The sequence below is a fragment of the Musca domestica genome, unplaced genomic scaffold (assembly GCF_030504385.1).
Source record: "Musca domestica strain aabys unplaced genomic scaffold, Musca_domestica.polishedcontigs.V.1.1 24, whole genome shotgun sequence".
Classification (NCBI taxonomy): Eukaryota; Metazoa; Arthropoda; class Insecta; order Diptera; family Muscidae; genus Musca; species Musca domestica.
This window is the reverse complement of record NW_026712272.1, coordinates 2196458-2219996: the sequence shown is the minus strand read 5'-3', so window position 1 is coordinate 2219996 and position 23539 is coordinate 2196458. Positions and strand designations below refer to the sequence as shown.

The 23539-nt window shown below is 34.2% G+C and overlaps 1 protein-coding gene across 2 annotated transcripts in view; it reads left to right on the top strand.

Moving 5' to 3' along the window:
- LOC101900631 (chromatin-remodeling ATPase INO80) overlaps positions 1-19201 on the top strand; it is a 145968-nt gene extending 126767 nt beyond the window's left edge. For both annotated transcript variants that reach the window (XM_059123226.1, XM_059123225.1), the window contains exons 14-15: positions 12366-12521; positions 18740-19201. In XM_059123226.1, coding sequence (XP_058979209.1) covers positions 12366-12521; positions 18740-19053 — 470 coding nt within the window. In that variant the 3' untranslated portion in view covers positions 19054-19201. The remainder of the gene's footprint in view (positions 1-12365; positions 12522-18739) is intronic.
- Positions 19202-23539: the final 4338 nt, after the last annotated feature.

Below are 23539 nucleotides of genomic sequence, written 5' to 3'. Positions count from 1 at the left end.
AATTCTCCAATGGAGTCCTAGGCATAGATTCTTATGTCCCACAACACTATGTGTTGGGGGTATTATAAGTTTGAGTGGATCGAATAGTTTTTATCACCCCGAAATGTTTGTCCTAGAACAACGATGTTACATATCGATCTTCCTCTATCGACGATCTAGCTATGTACTCGTATGTCCATCCGTTCGACTGTCCATGTTAGTTTGTAATCACCCCACAAGATTCAACTATGGACCGATATGGAGACGAAATTTAGCATGGAATTAGGATTAGGGTCAGAATAGAAGTCTATTGTTTGGGAGATGATCCAAAAGTATTAAGAAGTTGCTTTACAGGTCAGAATAATAGACCAATTTTAAATGGGGAAAGAGTTCAAGACAGGGCATGAGGTTAAATATACCACCACTTTTGTGTGAAAAATAACAAGGTGTCCACTGAACCGTGAATATTTTTAATTCCGACAAAAATTCACGAAAAAGACACTTCTGACCATTATATTGATGCCAATATATCAGACATTTAGCAAAATATATATACACAGGGTGAGATGAAAAAACTGCAACCAATTTCAGACTGCTGTCATTTCTAAGCCACTCGTCCGACAGCTATTAAAATTATTCCAGTGACAGCTCATTATATTGTTTACAAGCGTACAAAAGCATTTTGGTGAGAATTTTCCAGAAAAAAGTTATTTGTGGTGGAATTCAAGCGTCGTAGTGTGATTTCTTTCTGGATAAGTACAAGTGGCTATCGTTAGAGCACTCCAGCATTTAAATGTGAATAAATCTGTTGTGTCTCGTACCATCGCTCGTTACCGTGATACTGGTAGCATAGCCCGACGTCAACGAAGTGGACGGAAGAAAACAGCAAAAAAATACAGGTTCTCTCCGATGAGAAAACATTCGTTGACCAGCAGTTTGTAAACAAACAAAATTATCGTGTTTACTTGCCAAAAGAGGTCAGGTGAAAATGTGCACCTTCGGTTGACCACCAGAACTCAAGCGCCGGCCATGGTGATGGTGTGGGCCGCCATAACAGCCGATGGTCGCTCTAAGAATAAAAGTCGAATATTATCGCACTCAGCGGCGCCACCCAAGACTGGTTAACAAATGAGGTTCGTCGCTTCATTTCCAGCGCACAATGGCCACCAAAATCTCTGGATACCAATCCGTTGGGCTATTGTGTCTGGGGTATTTTGGAAGGCAAGGTTGGCACTAAAATATTCGAGAGTGTCGTGTGACGGTTTCATTGGCCGTTTTTGAAGGCCATAATTCGTGCCAAAGGCGATTAATTCGAAAAAATCTAAATTTATTCTAAAATTTGATGCTATTTCCGAATTTTTTTGCTTTCATTCCATGAAGTTAAAAAAAAGGAAAAATTATGGCGTTTGACTTTGTTCCTTTTTTATCTCACCCTTTATGTACCCCCCGTAGCCATATGGTTGATGGTATAAAAAACTCGTGTTTTTATCTGCATTATTGCCGAAGATACTATACACATTAAATCAACGGAAACCTTTGAATCTTAGTCCGAACCTTTTTAAAAAAATATAAAGGAGGGGTAACTTGCCTTCAAAACGCCGATACACGTGCCTTCTATTTTTAGCTCTATTTCCATATGCTGATGAATTTCGCCTATAATTATTTTTTGTGTTGCACAGTGTAAAAGTGAAGTTTCAAAAACGATTTTTATCAAATTTCCATTTTTATACCCTACAACACTATGTGTTTTGGGTATTATAAGTTTGATTTGGCCAGAATTTATGTAACACCTCCAAATATTGGTTTCCCATATAGGAAAGTATATATGGATCTTCCTAGCTCGCCGAGCTGAGTCGATCTAGCTATGTATGTCCGTCCGTCCGTCGGTCCGTCTGTCCATGTTAATTTGTAATCACGCTACAGGTCGCAATTATGGCCCGATCCTTACGAAATTTTGCACGAAGGTGGGGTTAGGGTCAGAATAGAAGCCTATTACTTTTGGAGATCGCCAAATGTTTAGGGGTTGAAATGGACCAAATACTGAAAAATGTCGGATTTTGCAGTAGCTATACAGGTCGCAATTATAGATCAATCGACGCGGAATTTCGTATGTAGCTAGCGTTTAGGGCGGGGAAGAAGCCTACCAATTTGGGTGGCCATCGGATAATATTTAGCGATATTAGATATTTACCATATCTTTTGTGTTGAAAAAATTCAAAATTTTTCATTAAACCGCGAATATTTTAAATCCCGGCGAAATCACAAAGCCATGACAAGGTTACTTCTGATCTTTACATTGATGTTAAGATCCAACAAATCGGATATATAGCAAAATATGTGCGATATATATGTCTATCAAAGAAGATATGCTTGAAAGATCTCTTATATGTCGAGAACGGTTAAACTGATTTCCACAGTTCTCATTAATTCAAAATGGCCTCTTGGCAAGAAAGAAAAAACGTCTAAAAAATCGCATAAAAATATCTCTCTAAATATGAAAATATTGATTTTGTAACATTTTCTCATATTTTTCCAATTTTGTCATATTTTTGGCATATTTTCATTTTGAATTAAACATTTGGTAATATTTCTACAGCTAACAAAACTAAGTAGTTGAGATATCAGGATATCATATACAGATCGCATTTATGCCCGATCCTTACGAAATTTTGCATGGGGATAAGATGAGGGTCAGAATAGATGCCTACTTTTTTTTGGAGATGATCGCCATATATTTGGGGGTTGAAATGAACAAAAAAACTGCAAAATTGTCAGCAGGTCGTAAATATCGCCCGATCCAAACGAACATTTGAATGGGGGTTACCGGACATTGCAAAAGCCAAGCAGTTTTGGATGGCCATCCAAAAATATTCAATGTGCGAAATAGTTGCCAACTTTTGTAGACATAATACGAAAATGTCCATTCCAGTGACTTTTTGGAGAATTCACAAATACAGGAAAGACGCACTTCCGACTATTTCGTTAACGCTGATTTCGTTGAAGAATATAGTCAAATGTCTGAATCTCATATAGATGCGTTTCAGTCAAAAACCAATAATAAATGTTAATCTTTTGCCACTTCTGAGAGATTATAGGTCTTTGGGAAATATTGGTTCCAGATCTAGGAAGACCATTTATGTGCCACATCTACCAATAAATTGGAAATGAGCAAATTAGTTTAAGTTGCTATTATTCGAAAATTAGAGAACGAAACCTGATGGTTTTCTTTTATTATTTGTCACAATATCTTGTGGAATTCTTTCGAGTATCTCGCCTATATAAACTGTATCGTTTATTATGGTGTTGTAGGGTATTCAACGGTCGGCCCCGCTCGACTGTAGCCTTTGCTTACTTATTTTTTAATACAGAATGGAAATAGAGAATTATTTTATTAAAAACAAATTTTTTTTTGAATATATTGTTTTTCTTTTTTAAATAAAAACTGGCCCTTAGACTTTTAATGTCTTCCATGACCTGTAGTAGAATTTTATGACATATAACTATGTAGAATATTTTGGCTTGTTACGTTTTAGTTTACAGTGAGTTCCTAACCAAATATACCACTTTTGAGGGTTAAAATTCCAAAAAAAAAATCATGTTTATATCTGCAATATTTCCTAAAATCAAGGGATACCTTGGAATCTTAATCCGAAAACTTCAAAAAATATAGAGGAGGGGTAACCCCTCTATATCGGTTACTTTGCAATTTCAACTTTCACAACGCCCATACTCGTGCCTTCTATGTTTCGCTCTACTTCCATATTCTGCTGGATTTTCTCTTTCTTTTTTTTTTTTTTTTTTTTTTGGGATATTTTTCATAAGATTTTTTACGAAATATTTTTCAGGACAATAAAAGCTACTACATTTCACAATCCCAAAACCCACTGTTCTCAGCCATAATCCTTGTTTTTGTACCTTGTCATAAGTTTTATCAATATTATGCTATGTTAATGTCGTGTATTTTTTGTTGTCTACTCTTCGACTGCTATTTGAAGAATTCGATTTAGTTTTTTATTTTCGTTTTAGTATTGCGGGGTATGCACCATCACCATCAATACTTTTCTTTATTTACAACCTGAGCTCTGTTTGTTTTATGCTAAAACTTCTATTTCGATACAAAACTACATATTCACCTCGTGTTTTTATATGTATATCGATTAATAGTCTTTGGCGTTTTTTTTAGTTTAGTCTTCAGTGACTTATTCAATTGGATGTGGTTTGATTCGATTTTGTGTTTTGTTACTACAATGAGCTTGAGACATGTCATTTTGGGTCTGGGTAACATGTCTTTATTTTTTTGTGGAATTCTTGGTCACAAAAAAACTAGGCACCTGAACTACAAAAAAAAGCCACAAAAAATAGACATTTCTGTCACATTTTGGGCATTTGTAGAAGAGTTACAAAATCTTTTGGTTTGATTTAAAGCACCACAAAAAAATAGTAATGATGACAACAGAGACATGGTCTTAAATGACAGAAAATTAAAAAAAAAAACATTCCATGGCATTTAATGAAGGTATGTGGAACTGCAGTCCTCCCCCCTTTCTACAGGTAGCCACCACCATTTGCATTAATCAAACAGCCAGCCAGACAGTCTCTAACCAACAACCACTAACTTCAAACAATGTCTCTCATCTAGATCCGATGATTTGCTGTTACCTCTGCCATCTAGGTAGCCGGAATGTTTTTTTTTCTTTAATTTTCCACATTAGTTTAATTTGAGTTATTCCGAACGTTCTAAATTTTCTAATTTGATAACGGTCATTTAATTTGATAACATTCCACGGTAGTTTGTTATCAGTTTTCTTTCATTTCCCCTCTCCCATCTGCTTCCAATTTATTTCCGTTTTCCGCTCAATGCTTGGTGGCTACATTTGTGGGTCATTAATCTTCTGTTCTAATTTTTTTTTACCAAAAATGACCATAAAAGTGTCTCTCAACGCCTTCCATCATAGTTTTGATAGTAATTTGATGGTCAAGCCCAAAGTGTTTGGTTGGTTATCGCCCGCATATGTTTGATAAGGATCTAAGGTGATGTAGATCATCCCTTAAGGGGGGCAGTTGGAAGAAACATATGATAAGCATGTGGTGTCAATGTTTGAAATTTTATATTGAACTGGATGGAAGGAAATAGAGGCATGTAAACAGGACATTAATCATTGGGAGCTCAGCAACTTCAAATTGACCTCAAAACATCTTCTTTAAAGGTTACGATTAAAAAAATATTGGTTAAAAATCCAAATTTAAAATTTTTTAAATTAAACCAGCAAGGAAAACCCTACACCACTATGCATATTTAGTAGGGCTCCCGTAACAAAAGAATTTATATTGTGAATTTATTTGAAGTAGATCCTTACACCTATCAACCTTTGGCTTTAGAGCAGTTATAATTTGATTTCAGAAGGACTTAATATATATGGGAGACATTTCGACTTCTGAATCGATTTTCACTAAATTTGACGGAGACATTTTTATCTTTTTTGCCAAATAATATTGCTATGGATTACATGATATCTCTTCAAGAAGAATTATAATAAGTAAGTTCGGCCGGGCCGAACTTTTAATACCCTCCACCATTTGATACAAATTTAACAATTTTCAAAAAAAAAAAATAAAATAAAATCCCTTAAAAATCTGTTAAAATCTTGATAATACCTAATGTAGCCGTATATTAGAGTCTATACGACGATGTAGACCTGCATAGGCAACTTTTTTCAAAAGCTATTACAATATTAAAATGCGAAACTTGAAAAAAAAATCTGTTTATAATACACAGACAATTTTCTGTCATAGGCTGTAATATCGAACTTCACGAACTTCCAATGCGAAATTTGAAACAATTCCGGTAAATAATGTCGCTAAAATCATAAAAATACCAAATATCGGGGGGTACCGTTATATGGGGGCTATATGAAGACGTGGACCTGCACAGACAATTTTACGTCATAGGTTGTAGTATTAATTACGAACTTCAAATGCGAAATTTGAAACAATTCCGGTAAATAATGCCGCTAAAATCATCAAAATACCGAATATCGGGAGGTACCGTTATATGGGGGCTATACGAAGACGTGGACCTACATGGCTTATTTTTTGTCTTAGGATGTAGTATTCATTACGAACTTCAAATACTAAAACTGAAACAATTCCGGTAAATAATGTCGCTAAAATGATCAAAATACCGAATATCGGGAGGTACCGTTATATAGGGGCTATACGAAGACATGGACCTACATAGCCCATTTTCTGTTTTATGCTGTAGTATCTATTAAAAACGTCAAATACCAAATTTGAAACAATTCCGGTAAATAATGTCGCTAAAATCATCAAAATACCGAATATCGGGAGGTACCGTTATATCGGGGCTATACGAAGACGTGGACCTGCACAGACAATTTTCTGTCGTAGGGTGTAGTATGTATATTGAATTTCAAGTACCAAATTTGAAACAATTCCGGTAAATAATGTCGCTAAAATCATCAAAATACCGAATATCGGGAGGTACCGTTATATGGGGGCTATACGAAGACATGGACCTACATAGCCCATTTTCTGTCTTAAGCCGTAGCATCTATTATGAACTTTAAATATTAATTTTCAAACAATTCCAGTAACAAATGTCGCTAGAATCATCAAAATACCGCATATCGGGAGGTACCGTTATATGGGGGCTATACGAAGACGTGGACCTACATGGCCCATTTTCAATACCAAAAGTCCTGCAAACATAGTACACATTTGAGTAAAATTTTATCAACCTACTTCATTTCGTTCGGAAGCTAGAGTGATTTCCACAGACGGACAGATGGACGGACATTGATAAATCGACATAGAATTTTATGCTGATCAAGAATATATATACTTATATTTCGAGGTGTTACAAACGGAATGACAAACTTAATATACCCTCCATACTATGGTGGAGGATATAAAAATATATATAAGAGTTGAATTCCAACAGCTGGAAACGAATGTGCCAAAATTCTCGCCATTGGGGTTGATATTCGTCATTATTTGCATAATAAACCTGAAATCGGATTAAGGATATATATGAGAGCTATATCCAAATCTGATCCGATCTCGATAAAATTTTGCAAATGTATTTCTGAGCATATTACGAATGTCAGGGATTTAAAACCAAATCGGATGAAACATATATATGGGAGCTATAGTTATATCTGAACAGATTTTTACCAAATTTTAAACACTTGCTTCTAAGCAGAATTCGGTTGTACGTGAATTTGGGCTGATATTAGCCATTTGGTGCACAATAAACCTGAAATCGGATACAGGTATATGACAGCTATATCCAAGTCTGAGACGATCTCAATAAAATTTGGTAAATGTATTTCTTAGCTCTTTTAGCAATTTGGTACCAAATATCATTGTTGTCGAAAGCATATTACGAATGTGAGGGACTTAAAGACCAAATCGAATGAAATATATATGGGAGCTATTGCTATTGCTATATCACCAAATTTTAAGTATTGCTCCTAGGCCAATGTGCCAAAATTAGGATCATTTGGACTGGTATTGGCCATTTGGTGCACAATTAACCCGAAATCGTTTGAAGATATATATATATATATATATATATATATATATATATATATATATATATATATATATATATATATATATATATATATATATATATATATATATATATATATATATATATATATATATATATATATATATATATATATATATATATATATATATATATATATATATATATATATATGGGAGCTATAAGGTACATTTAATTTGTCGTTTCACCTTGAAATATTTGTCGGATACCCCAAAGAGTATATATATATTCCTGATCAGAATACAATTTTAAAGCGACTCAGCGATGCCCATGTGTCCGTCTGTTGAAATCACGAATAGTTCACATTATTTAATCTTTGACATATGGCACAAAGGTTTAAATTATATGCAGACTGATTAGTATTGAAAACGGGCTATATTGGTCCACGTTTTAATATAGCCCCCATATAACTGTGCCTCCCGTTTTTCGGTTTTTTTGAATGTTTCTGACACAATTTCCAACCAAATTAGATGAAACTTGACAATTAGTGTCTCATTATGGATTTTCTCTCCTTGCAAGAAATGTTCCATTCAGGTCCACAAATTGGTGTAGCCCTCATATAACGGTACCGGCCGAATTTCGGCATTTAGAATGTTTCTGCCACAATTTCCAACAAAATCAGAAAAAAAGGTCGATTCAGGCCTACTGATGGGACTTAAGCAATCGTCCTTTTAAAACAATTCTTAAAGGTCTTAAAAAATATTCCTCCATCCACATTTCCGGGAAATATCCATAAATATGGGTTTTTTAACCACTAGAGCCAACGTGGACATTCAATGAGCATCATTTGAAAAACATAAAAACAGTTCTTTGAAGAAGGCTCCTATTGATTCAAAGTTTGTTATCGTGGAAAAAATCCACGATTCTGGTTCAGATAGTCCTTTAACAAATATTTGTTTTTAATGTCCACATTTCGGGCTATGATGGGTCTTCAACAAATATTCAAAAAATGCCAATTTAAGACGCAGATGGTCCTTAAAATATCAACAATTGAGGCTCAAGTTGTCCTTGATGTTTGATTGACGTTCCACGTTTAATCCCTGAAATATTAGAAAAATCACATTTAGAACTCAGGCATTAAATATTTTAATTCAAAAAAGCCTCTTAGAGTCCTCCAGAAAAAATTATGAATGTTTCGCTTCAGGCTCTAAAAGACATCGAAACATGATTGATTTACGTTTTGGCACAGATTGTCCTTCAAAAAATCCAAAAGTCTACCCTTGACAGTACCTCAAAAATTGTTCTTAAAGTCCACGTTCAGTGTCCTTTTAGTCCTTGAAAACATATTCTTTGTAAATCATATTTTGATGATATGGTGACCCTTGAAAACATATTCATAAAAGGTCCATGTTTGTTGTATGTTGGTCCTTGAAGAAATGTTCTTAAAAAGTCCACGTTTTTATGGTCTGTTGGTAATTAAAAAATATATTCATAACAAGTAAGCAAAGTCTACAGTCGAGCGGGGCCGACCGTTGAATACCCTACAACACTATAATAAACCATACAGTTTATATAGGCGAAATACTCGGCAGAATTCCACAAGATATTTTGACAAATAATTAAAGAAAACCATCAGGTTTCGTTCTCTAATTTTCGAATAATAGCAACTTAAACGAATTTGCTTATTTCCAATTTATTGTTAGATATTGCACGTAAATAGTCTTCCTAGATCTGGAACCAATATTTCCCAAGGACCTATAATCTCTCAGAAGTGGCAAAAGATTAACATTTATTATTGGTATTTGACTGAAACGCATCTATATGAGATACAGACACTTGACTATATTCTTCAACGAAATCAGCGTTAAAGAAATAGTCGGAAGTGCGTCTTTCCTGTATTTGTGAATTCTCCAAAAAAGTCTCTGGAATGGACATCGGGCGATAACTACGACCTGCTGACAATTTTGCAGTTTTTTGGTCCATTTCAACCCCTAAATATATGGCGATCATTTCCAAAAAGAGTAGGCTTCTATTCTGATCCTCATCTTATCCCCATGCAAAATTTCGTAAGGATCGGGCCATAATTGAGAGCTCTATATGATATCCTGATATCCTAACTACTTAGTTTTGTTAGCTGTAGAAATATTACAAAATGTTTAATTCAAAATGAAAATATGCCAAAAATATGACAAAATTGAAAAAATATGAGAAAATTTTACAAAACCAATATTTTCATCTTTAGAGAGATATTTTTATGCGATTTTTTAGACGTTTTTTCTTTCCTGCCAAGAGGCCATTCTGAATTAATGAGAACTGTCGAAATCAGTTCAGCCGTTCTCGACATATAAGAGATCTTTCAAGCATATCTTCTTTGATAAACATATATATCGCACATATTTTTCTATATATCCGTTTTGTTGGATGTTAACATCAATGTAAAGGTCAGAAGTAACCTTTTCATGGCTTTGTGATTTCGCCGGGATTTAAAATATTCGCGGTTTAATGAAAAATTTTGAATTTTTTCAACACAAAATATATAGTCTATTTTATCCGCTAAATATTATCCGATGACCACCCAAATTGGTAGGCTTCTTCCCCGCCCTAAACTCTAGATTCATGCGAAATTCCGCGTCGATTGGTCTATAATTGCGACCTGTATAGCTACTGCAAAATCCGACATTTTTTCAGTATTTGGTCCATTTCAACCCCTAAACATTTGGCGATCATCTCAAAAAGAAATAGGGTTCTATTCTGGCCCAACCCCGACCTCCATTCCAAATTTCGTGAAGATCGGGCCATAATTGCGACCTGTAGAGTGATTACAAATTAACATGGACAGACGGACAGACGGACAGACGGACGGACGGACATACATAGCTAGATCGACTCAGCTCGGCGAGCTAGGATGATCCATATATACTTTCCTATGTGGGAAACCAATATTTCGTGGTGTTACATAATTTTTGGCCCAATCAAACTTATAATACCCCCAACACATAGTGTTGTAGGGTATAAAAATCCAAGTTTGATAGTCTGTTGGTCCTTAAAAAGATATTTAAATGGACCCGTTGGTCCTTGAAAACAATTAAAAAAATTCAATTTTATTAGTCTTTTCCAAAATGGTGACCAAAAAAGTTTAAAAAATCCGGATTTGATGGTCTGCTTGTCCTTGAAAAAATATACTTAAAATATCTGTGTTAAAATATTAAAAAACTAAATATTAAAAAAAAGAAAAAACCTTTGATGATCTGTTGGTCCTTGAAAATTTTTCTTTAAAAATCCAAATATTTGTTGTCTTTTGGATCTTGAAAATATATTGCTAAAAATTCAACGTTTGATAGTCTGTCCTTTGCAAAATAATTTGAAAAAATCCACTTTTGATGGTCTGTTGATCCTCGAAAATATATGCAAAAGAAGTCCACGTTTGATGGTCTGGTAGTCCATGAGAAAATATTCTTAAAAAATCCAAATTTTATCGTCTGTTGGTCTTTACGACAAACCATGTTGTCCCGTAAAAAATTCAAGTATGATAATCTTTCGTTTTTGGAAAAATATTCTTAAAAAGTCTCCGTTCAAGGCTCAGATGTTCCCTAAAAGATGATTTTAAAAAATCCGCATTTAAGGCCTTATTGGTTCTTCAAAAATATTCTTAAAAAACTCTACTTTCTTGAGCTCTGATTATCCATGAAAAAATTAAAAATCCACATTTCTGGATCTATTGGTTGTTTGTCCTAAGAAAGTAAATTAAATACAAAACGTATGTGTCTATGTTGCCACTCGAAAAAATATACTTAAGACATCCAGATTTGTTGGCTTGGTAGGTCTTTAAAAAGTATTCTTAAAACATTTTAAAAAGTCCAAGTATCTGGCTCTATTGGTCTTTGAATAATAAATTTAAAAATTCAACGTTTCCTTTTTGTTGGTCCTTAAAAAAAAAAAATTAAAATGTCCTTTTTTTGTTCACATAACCATCGGAAAACATACTTTTCACGCTTTTGGTTCAGATTGCCCTTTAAAAATACATATGAGTTTGATTACGTTTTTGACTCTGTTTGTCCACGCTTTGGTCCATTAAAATATTTCTAAAAGTCCTAGTTTGTGGCCATGATGGTCCTTGAACAAAGTTTTCTTAAAGAAATCCATATTACTGTCTCTGTTGGTCCCAGATTGTTTTTATACCCTCCACCATATAGGTCCACGTTTTGGTATAGCCCCCATATAACGGTACTTTCCGATATTCGGTATTTTGATCATTTTAGAGACATTATTCACCGAAATTGTTTCAAATTTTGGTATTTGAAGTTTGTAATAGATTCTACAGCCTAAGACAGAAAATTGTCTGTGCAGGTCCACGTCTTCGTATAGCCCACATATAACGATACCTCCCGATATTCGGTGTTTTGATTTTATCGACATTATAATCGATTTTTTTATGTTTCGTATTTGAATATTGTAATGGCTTATGTCAAATTTTACCTATACAGGTTCATATCGTCGTATAGACCCTAATATAACAGCTACATTCGTTATTTTTAAGATTTTAACAGAATTTTTAACGGATTTAATTTTTTTTTTTAACTGCCAAATTAGTTCCAAATGGTGGAGGGTATTCAAAGTTCGACCCTGCTGAACTTACATCTTTTTTACTTGTTTAATTTAATGTTAGTAAAATATATTTATCTATAGTCCTTTTAATCCTTAAAGACATTTTTTCCCTCATAAAATTCTTAAAAATCCAGGATTATTGTTTCGAAAAAAATCTATTTTTCCTTTCTCTGGAAGTCTCTTAAAACAATTGAAAAAATATTAAAATTTATTTAATAATTTTTTTTTTATTTATCTTCTTTTTTAGCGCTATTCGATGACTTTGGTGGTCTTGGTCCAATTCGTCGCCGTCATCATCCGCGTGGCACAAAACGTGGTCGACCACGAGGCAGCACTCGACGTGGCGGAGGAAATGGTACAGCATTGACAAGGCCCGCATCAGCGACTGGATTAAATGCAGAGGGTAAGTTGTTTAACCGCACTTCATTGTCTATATACATGAGGAAAAGAATATTTAAAATCATCCTCCCCTTGACGTTTTCCATAGAAGAATACGATTAGGGTTTAAGGCTTACTTCCGTTTTTAGAACCTTTCAAAAATTGTTAATCTTTTGTATTAAAACTCCGGCGATTAACCACAATCAACACTTCAAACTGTTTCGATCAAAAATTTAAAGAGATACTTGAAACAATTTGATTGTTTTAATTTCATCTTCCCTCCCCCGAGATTGGGAACGATTACCCCACAAGAAAAAAAAAAAAAAAAAAACAAAAAAAAAAATCAACTTAACCCTCATTTTCGATTCGGTATACATTGCCTGCGTCTTTTGAGAGTGTTGATCTTTTCGCGTTTTGTGTTTTATGGCTTGGTACGTGTTATGGTATTTCTTAAAAATAATGTTGCAGGAAATCATATTTCGGGCTAAGCATCCCCCTTTTCTTTTATGTTTTGTCTAACATCCCTCCCCCAATTAAAATAAGTGGCTCTTTAAAGATGAATTGTTAATGATACCACGGAAGTCAGTAAATTTTTTTTTGTTATTATATGCGCATTTTCAAAATGATTTATCTGATTGACTTTGATATCACAATAGGAATTTATGTTTTTTAAGACTTTTGTGGAGATAATATTATTTAGGCATAGAAAAAATATCTGTTGGAGGTGACATTGGCATATTCTGCGACTTCGAACTTTTTTAGGTCTTAAATCAAAAAATTCTGACAACTCAATATTTTCCTTTAAATATGTTTTTTGTTCGGAGATTATTTTGGAATTCCTGGCCATTCTCTTTAAATGTTGCCTTACAACATCGTAATTTTTTTTCTTAACCAAACTTAAAATCAAGTCATATTTGAATGGTCAATAAATACAGGGTAAATGAAAAAACTGCAACCAACTTCAGACTGCCGTCATTTCTAAGCCACTCGTCCGACAGCTGTTAAAATTATTCCAGTGACAGCTCAATACATTGTTTACAAGCGTAAAAAATTATTTTGGTGACAATTTTCCAGAAAAAAAGTTATTCGTGATGGAATTCAAGCCGGATAGTGTGATTTCTTTATATTTGGCTGGAAAATCACAGGTGGCTATCGTTAGAGCACTCCAGCATTTAAATGTGAATAAATCTTTTGTGTTTCATACCATCGCTCTTTACCGTGATACTGGTAGCGTAGCCCGACATCAAGAAAGGGGACGAAAAACAAAAAAAAACAGCAACATCAGCAGAAATGGTTCGAAAAGTAAAGAAGCGACTTGATCAAAACCTGGGCCGCAGTAGAAGAAAAGTGCCTCGCGAGCTGAACATATCGCAATATTCCATTCGGCAAATATTGAAAAATGAGCTCGGGGTAAAGTCATTGAAATTCCAAGAAGTGCAAGAACTTACACCGCAACAGAAAGAAAATAGACTCAAAAGAGCTAAAGAGTTGCTCCGCTTGGCCGAAAGTGGTGAACTGCCGAATTTGGTTTGCCAGACCTCAAGTGCCGTCCATGGTGATGGTGTGGGCCGCCATAACAGCCGAAGGTCGCTCTTCGTTCGTATTAAACGACCGTGGCATCAGAATAAATGCCGAATATTATCGCGAAAATATTCTGGAGGGTCATTTAAAGCCTTGGGCACGCAAACAATTTGGCCGCAGACCTTGGATAATTCAACAGGACTCAGCACCATCACAATGAGGTTCCTCGCTTCATTTCCAGCGCACAATGGCCACCAAAATCTCCGGATACTAGTTGTTGGACTATTGTGTCTGCAGTATTTTGGAAAGCAAGGTTGGCACTAAAAAATACCAAAGTGTCGATCACCTCAAGTAATCGCTTCACCGGGAATGGGCCAAAATACCGTAGAGCAACATTCAGGCATCGTGTGACGGTTTCATTGGCAGTTTTAAGGCCATAATTCATGTCATAGGTGACCAATTCGAACAAATCAAAACTTATTTTAAATTTTGATGCTATTTCCGATATTTTTTGCTTTCATTCAATAAAATTAAAAAAAAATGTAAAAATTATGGCGTTTGACTTTGTTGCAGTTTTTTTTATCTCACCCTGTATTCTCAATACGTATTGCAAGTGTAGAAAAATCTCAAAACTATGGTATATTGTGCCAACATCTTGTCTTTGTTCACCAACCAACACAATTAGTAATTGCCTCTGTTGCTTTTTTTTCCAACCCAATCCAAACCACTTTTAAGGATTATACAAAACGTCGATAAAAATTACTTTGATCTGCCACAAACATAAAGCATTTTTGTCAACCCGAATTTTCATTTAAATTGAGTTTTTCGTTGAAAATTTAAACACGTATTTTTCGAATGGATTTTCTTGTTTGCAGATTACTATTAATTGCATAAATCGGATTTAAATCGATTTAAAAAACACAACAACAACAACGCCAACATTTGTTATGTCGCGTCATTTATTTGTTGTTGCAATGACAGATGTTTGTTTGATGTGGCGCTTTTTTGTTGTGTGTCTACTATTTTGAAAAAACCATTAAAATTGGTTTTGAATGTGTATGGTTGGTCAATACCACCACCAGTGATAGATTCATTACTGGAATTGATGCAGTGGTCGCACTTGTTGTTATTCAGTAGACATTGGTATCCATGGTATTTAATTTTTAAATAGGTTGATTATCATAAAATAAATTTTGAAGAAACGATTATTATCCTGGGAGTCTTTGAGAAATGTACTCAAAAGATCCATGATTATTGCCTTAGGAGTCCTTAAAAAAATAATCTTAAAATCCAAAGGGTTAATGCCTTAGAAGTCCTTGCAAAATTATTCTTGTAATGATGCACTCTAATTGCCTTGGATTGTTTTTTTTTAATCTAATTTCGGTTTTTTAGGAATTTATTTGTAAATGTTTCAGAAATTCCTTGGGGGTCATTGAAGGAAATTTCTTAAATTCTAGTATTATTGTTTTCTTAAAAAAAGTTAAATTTACAGCTTAGCTCCTTGAAAACATGATTACTATAAAAAACACGAATTTTGAATTGGGAATCCTCGAAAATATATTTTTTAAAAAACCTAGTTTTTGCCATAAGAATATTTCAAATTTAAAAAAATCAATTTTAAAATATTATTCAAAAAAATCCACGTTTTTTGGCTCCGATGGTTCTTTAGAAAAATATTCCATGGTCTTGGCTGTGATGGTCCTAAAAATATTCCATAAAATCCACGTTTGTTACTCTTGTAGTTCTTGACAAAATTTTCTGATAAAATCGAAGTTTTTAAAATCCCGTGTTTGCATTCATAAAGTGTATAAAAATATATTTTTTAAAATTTATGTATCATTGAAAGTCTTAAAAAATGTGTTATTTAAATATCCACGTTTATAGGTTTTGGAAGTCCTTGTAAAATTATCCCTAACAAAGCCACGTATATAGCGTTGATAATCTCCGAGCACTATAATATAAACATCCCCGTTTTATTGTATGGCTTAGAAAGTCCATAATCAAGGTTTCGTGTTCCAAGATCCTTAAAAAAATATTTCAAAGCTCTGTGTATCTGCAACATACTCTTATTTGGATATCCCTCAAAGAATATTCTTAAAAAGTCCATCTTTTTGAAGGTTCTTACTTTTTTTTTTTTTTTTGAATTTTATGAACTATTCTTAAGATATTCCAGGTTTCCGGCTTTGGTGGGCCTGAAAAAAAAATCTGGCTTAAAGGCCTTTAAACATATATTCTTTAAATTCCTTTAAAAATATTATTAAAATCTAAGTTTTCCGCTCTCTCTCTGGCCCTTGAAAGAAATATTCTTATAACTCCAGTTGGTAGTTTTGAAGATCGTTAAAAATATTCATAAAAATCCCATTTCTGGTTCCGAGAGATTTAAAAATTGGCTCTTAACTATTCCTAAAAAATCAGGTGCTTTGAAGGTCTTTTAGAAAACATTCTTAAAGACCTGTGTTTCTGAGTTTAAAAAGCTTCTAACAATATTCTTTAAAATGAATCGAAGTTCCTGGCATTTATGGTCCTTAAAAATTTGTTCTCATAAATTATAAGTGTTTGGTTTGAAGAACTTTGAAAAAATATTTCCTTAAAAAATCCACCTGTTTACTTTTGAAGGCCTTTCACATTATATTCTTGAAATTTCGGTTTCTTAGTTGTTGAGGTCCTTAAGAAATATTCTTATAGGTGAACGTTAATATTTTTGAAAATCCTTTACTAATTTTAAAACAGTAGGGTTCTTGTTCAGATTGGCCGTTAAAAATTTTGGTTTGAGAAATCTAAGTTTATGGCACTGTGAGTCCTTGATAAAAGTCCTCAAAAATTTATTTTCAAAATCCACGTTTCAGGGTTTCTGGTCCCTAATAAAAACATTAAAAATATACCTTAAAATTCCACGTTCTGAGAGACCTAGAAAAAAGTCATTAATATATTCATTAAAAAAACGCTTCTGGAGTCCTTGCAAGAATAATATTTTAAAAACCGCGTTTCTTCAATAATAAACGTCTCAGGTTTTAAAGGTCCATTTATTCTTCAAATGTTTTAAAGGGTTCTTCTAAAATTTTCTAAAAATTATGAGTTTCTGCTTTCTAAGATCCTTGAATATAAATATATAAAAATATTATTGTAGTATTGAAAGTTTGTAGAATTGAAAGTCATTAAAAGTATTTAGAAAAAATCACGTTTCTTGTTTCGGGAGGCTTTTAAAAATAGATTCCCCAAAAATCCAAGTTTCTGGCTCTGAGAGTCTTCAAAAATAATCTTTAAAAGTATTACTTTAAAGCCCACATTTCTGGTGTGTCTCTGGAAAAATATTCTTTAAAAATCCGCGTTTCCGACTGTAAGGGTCCTTCATCAAATTGTCTTCTTTTTTGGGCTTTGAAAGTCAAACATTTGTAAAACTTCACGTGTCTAGCTTTGATGATTCTTAATTTTTTTTTAAGACCCTCTTTTTTAAGACCCTCTGACGATCCCTAAAATGCCCTTAAAAATATTATTTAAAGACAAAAGCTTTTGACGCGGATGGCTCTTGCAAAAACCTTAAAAAATCTTTCTTAAAATCTTCCTTAAAAAATCTTTCTTGAAACAAGTTCTGAAAAATAGTTTTCAAAACTCCGGGCTTCTGGCTTTGAGGGTACTTGTAAAATGTTCTTTAAAATTACAAGTTTACAGGTCTAAGGCTCCGCAAAACTAGGTGTTTCTTAAACACATAATTTAACAGTTCTAAGACTCCTCTTAAGAGGACTTAAAAATCCACTTTTTGGCATTGAATAAAATAGTCTAAAAAATCCAAGATTATGGCGTTGATAAATATAATCTTAAAAAATATACTTAAAAATCCACATTCGTCCTTGAAAAATTATGCTCATATTAAAAGAGTATTCTTAAAAATATACTCTCTTCAAAAATCTTCTCTTTCAAAAATATTCTTATAAAATCCACATTCGTCCTTGAAGTGGCTACTTAAAAATTCACGTTTTCGATGTTGATGGTCCTTGCAAAAAGTTTCTAGTTTGAGTGCTCCAGAAAAAAAAAAAAAAACAAAAATCTTTAAAAGCGATTCCCAAAAAAATAGTAAATATACTTCTGGCACTACCACAGTATTTCACATTTTAATGGATTTACACCATTAATGAGGCGTCTCTTCATTAATGTGATTGGTTTTTTTGGTCTATGATTCAAAATAAATGCGTATGTATGTACATATGTAAATACCTCTCTAGCAAGGTGCCCTTTTCAAATAACATTTCGCATTACGATTTTTGCTAATTAGCGTAAAATCCATTATGGCTAATTTTACATATGTTCTGCATTACCATAATGGGTGTTTGATGGAGCCAGATGTTTCTTCCAAACATATCTCTGTGTGTGTGTGTGTGTGTCCAGACCACAGACGAAACGGGAAAAAAAGTTCATTTGTTTGTCAACGCCAAAACGTGATATGTTTGCAAATGATGGCATTTAATAGTGGATGGTGGTCAACAAGAATGAATTACTCACCTCAGCTCACTTGCCAATGTCACAGCCACAGTCGCAAAATACCACACACACACACAGATGGGCTATCATTGGCCAGCTAAGCCACCACTCGGACAATCAACTAATTACATTAATTACTTACCAACACTCTAGATTTTTTTGTTGTTATTATTGCAACCAAGCAAATTTGTTTACATTCATACTTACTAATGGATTCTATGTCTGTTTGTGTTTCCTTTTTTTCAGATGCAACTGGAGCAGAACCTAATGTCACCAATACCGGTGAGGGTTTGTTTACACCCACTGCTGTGCCGACACCTGTAAAACGTGGCCCCGGCCGACCACGCATTAAAACTGGCGGTCCCGTGAATCAGGGGTCCCGTGGTGCACCCCGTACCCGAAAACCAATTGGCCCCTTAGTTGTACCCCTCGGCAGCAGTCCAGCGGCCACACCTATTAATCGCAGCCCAGCCATGAGTCCAGCTCCATCACCGGCCCATTCGGAAAAGGGTACCAGCTCTACATCCTATCATCCGGCAAGTGGGGAGAGTGCAGATTAAGGAAGCTGGAGAACAAATAAAGAGATGAAAAGAGAAAGAGAGAGTGAGAGAGAGAGAGAGAGAGGGAGAAAATACCTTTTTGTATTTTAGTTCCCTTGTAGGTTAAGGCAAATTTATTTCGATTAAGGATATCCTCGTTTTAGGATAATATATATATTTCCGTTTAGAAATTATGGCGTTAAGAAAAAGTGTGTATTTGAAAATTTATTAAGGCTTACATCTTTATATTTAATTGGAATAAAATTTAATAAAAAACGGTTTTCAGAAGAAAGTTTTGATCTCTATTTGGTATCGAGAATAATAAATTGTCAGACTCTTTCAAAAAAAAACAAAAATAAATAAAAAAATAAATAAATAAATAACTATTCTGACAAATTTTCGAAGTGAGAAACAGACGAAAAAATAAACAAGTAAGCAAAGGCTACAGTCGAGCGGGGCCGACCGTTGAATACCCTACAACACTATAATAAACGATACAGTTTATATAGGCGAGATACTCGAAAGAATTCCACAAGATATTGTGACAAATAATAAAAGAAAACCATCAGGTTTCGTTCTCTAATTTTCGAATAATAGCAACTTAAACTAATTTGCTCATTTCCAATTTATTGGTAGATTTTGCACGTAAATGGTCTTTCTAGATCTGAAACCAATATTTCCCAAAGACCTATAATCTCGCAGAAGTGGCAAAAGATTAACATTTATTTTTGGTTTTTGACTGAAACGCATCTATATGAGATACAGACATTTGACAATATTCTTCAACGAAATGTCTACAAAAGTTGGCAAACTATTTCACACATTGAATATTTTTGGATGGCCATCCGAAACTGCTTGGCTTTTGCAATGTGCGGTAACCCCCATTCAAATGTGCGTGAGGATCGGGCGATAATTACGACCTGCCGACAATTTTGCAGTTTTTTGGTCCATTTCAACCCCTAAATATATGACGATCATCTCCAAAAAGAGTAGGCTTCTATTCTGACCCTCATCTTATCCCCATGCAAAATTTCATAAGGATCGGGCCATAAATGCGATCTGTATATGATATCCTGATATCCTAACTACTTAGTTTTGTTAGCTGTAGAAATATTACCAAATGTTTAATTCAAAATGAAAATATGCCAAAAATATGACAAAATTGAAAAAATATGAGAAAATGTTACAAAATCAATATTTTCAGCTTTAGAGAGATGTTTTTATGCGATTTTTTAGACGTTTTTTCTTTCCTGCCAAGAGGCCATTCTGAATTAATGAGAACTGTCGAAATCAGTTCAGCCGTTCTCGACATATAAGAGATCTTTCAAGCATATCCTCTTTGATACACATATATATCGCACATATTTTGCTATATATCCGATTTGTTGGATGTTAACATCAATGTAAAGATCAGAAGTAACCTTGTCATGGCTTTGTGATTTTGCCGGTATTTAAAATAGTCGCGGTTTAATGAAAAATTTTGAATTTTTTCAACACAAAAGATACCCGCTAAATATTATCCGATGACTTCACAAATTGGCAGGCTTCTTCCTCGCCCTAAACTCTAGCTACATGCGAAATTCCGCGTCGATTGGTCTATAATTGCGACCTGTATAGCTACTGCAAAATCCGAAATTTTTTCAGTATTTGGTCCATTTTAACCCCTAAACATTTGGCGATCATCTCCAAAAGAAATAGGCTTCTATTCTGACCCTAACCCCACCTTCGTGCAAAATTTCGTTAGGATCGGGCCATAATTGTGACCTGTAGCGTGATTACAGATTAACATGGACAGACGGACAGACGGACGGACGGACATACATAGCTGGATTGACTCAGCTCGGCGAGCTAGGAAGATCCATATATACTTTCCTATGTGGGAAACCAATATTTCGCCGTGTTACATAATTTTTGGCCCAATCAAACTTATAATACCCCCAACACATAGTGTTGTAGGGTATAAAAATTCCCCAAAATGATTTCGAAATAGCAAATACTAAAATATATGAACTAAACGTGCTCACTTTATAATTCATGAATATTCCATATAATTATATCACATCAAATATGAAATATGAGAAAGCTCAGCGGGTAACGCTAAAATTATTTTTTGGCCAAAAACCGTGGATTTTATGAAAATTATTCTACAATTTTTTTTTACAATGGTACAAGATCACAATTTGGTTGTCCCTGAAAAAATTAATTTAAAAAAAGATGATTATAGAGTTGGTAGTCCATGAAACCTTGGGAGTTCTTAAAAATGCTTTAAAATTACGTTTTTTGTAAAATCCGCTACTACTAGCCACCATATTTTTTTTTAAATAATAATAATGGTGACCCTTTGTGGATGAGCTACCAGAAAGGGTTCGCAGATATATATCATCTTCACAACATATCTTGTGTTAGCAAAAATGTTTGTATGTGTGAAATTTGAAGAGATTCAGATGGTTATTGCGCCTCATTTGAGCATTTTGTTTTCAAAATCTTGAACCCCATGTGGTGAAGGCACCAGAAGATATGGTCCGATCTCTGCTATCTTTATAGCAGATGGTGTGTTGATGGAAATATTGAGAGGTACCAAGTTTGAATGAAATCGATTGTTAATTTCGCGTTTTATGAGTTTCAGGGTATTACAAATTTTGACACTTTGTGGGGGAGGTACCAGAAGGAATGGACCGATACATCCCATCTTCACAGCAGATCTTGTGTTAGTAGTAATAATGCCATATGTAAACTGGATGCTTATTTCGGATTTTATAATTGTTTTGGTTATTCAAAATTTTGCCCCTTTGTGGGGGAGGTACCAGAAAGAATGGTCCAATCTCTACCATCTTTATAGAAATCTTGATACAAATGATGAGTTGCGCTACGTCTAAAAGAAATTGGATATTAATTTCACGTTTTATGAGATATTTCACATATTTCTACTAAAACAAGATCTGCTGTGAAGATGGAATATATCGGCTCACTTCTTCTGGTACCTCCCCCACAAAGGGTCAAATTTTTGAATATTTATGAAGCTCATAAAAAGTGAAATTAATATCCAATTTCTTTCAGACGTAGTGCAATTCATCAAACAAACAAAACACAAAACAAACAAGAACAATGAAGAGAACCGGATGCTTATTTCAGATTTTATAATCGTTTTGGTTATTTCAAATTTTGAATCTTTGTGGGGTATGTATCAGAGGGGTGGTCTGATCTCTACCGTCTTTATAACAGATATTGTGTTGATAGAAATGTTCAGATGTGCCAAGTCTGAATGGAATCGGATGATAATTTCGTTTTTTATGAGCTTCGTGGATATTCAAAATTTCGACCCTTTGTGAGGTAGGTACTAGCGGGGTGGTTCGATCTCTACAATCTTTTTAACAGTTCCGTGTTGATGGAAATATTGAGATGTACAAAGTCTGAATGGAATCGGATTTTAATTTCGTTTTCAATGAGCTTCATGGATATTCAAAATGTTCACCCCTTGTGAGGGAGGTACCAGAAGAAGTGGACCTATATATCACATTTTCACACCAGACCTTGGGTTGATAAAGATATTCTGATGTGTGTAATTTATAATAACAGTTTATAATAGATAACTGGATGTTTATTTCGGATTTTATGATCGTTCAGCTTATTCAAAACTTTGACTCTTTGTGGGAGAGGAACCAGAAGGAATTATCCGATGTCTTCCATCTTTATAACAGATTTTGTGCTTACTGAAATATTGAGATTTGCAAAGTTTTAATGGAATCGGAAGCTTATTTCGGAAGTTTTGGTTTTTCGAAATGTTGACCCTTTGTGGGGGTGGTACCATAAGGAATGGACCTATATATTGTATCTTCACACCAGACCTTAGGTCAGTAAACATATTTTGATGTGTGAAAAATGAAGGCAATAGGACACTTACATCACATTTTATTCAAAATTTTCAGTCTTTGTGGGGAGGTACTTGATGGAGTGGGCCGATATTGTCCATTTTGGACCTAGCACTGATGCAAATATTAGGAATTGCAAATTTGGAGCAAATTCGGATTACACTTTCGTCTTCTGGGCAGTAGTTTTTTTTTTTTTTTTTTTTTTTTTTTTGGGATTTACCAGAAGGGGTGGGCCGATATTGCACATCTCCGAACTCGATATAAGTTGGACAATAATATTGCGATGTACCAAGTTATCGTGCGAGCCAGTAAGCCAGACAGTCGAATGGACGGACATCTATAAATGTCCTGAAACGGATTTGGTCCAAAGAGACCTTTCGATGAGGCACGTTCTGGCCATATTAAATGATATATACCCTCTCTAGCCATATGGCTGAGGGTATAATAACACAAATAGCAAAATTTTATCATTTAATTTGGTTGGACATTTTGGCAGATCTTACCGAAAATCTGAAGGTACGTTATATGGGGGCTATACCTAAACGTATACAAATATAGCCCATTTCAATACCAATCAGCCTGCATATAATATATAAACCTTTGTGGCAATTTTCATAGCTCCAGATCAGATAATGTGG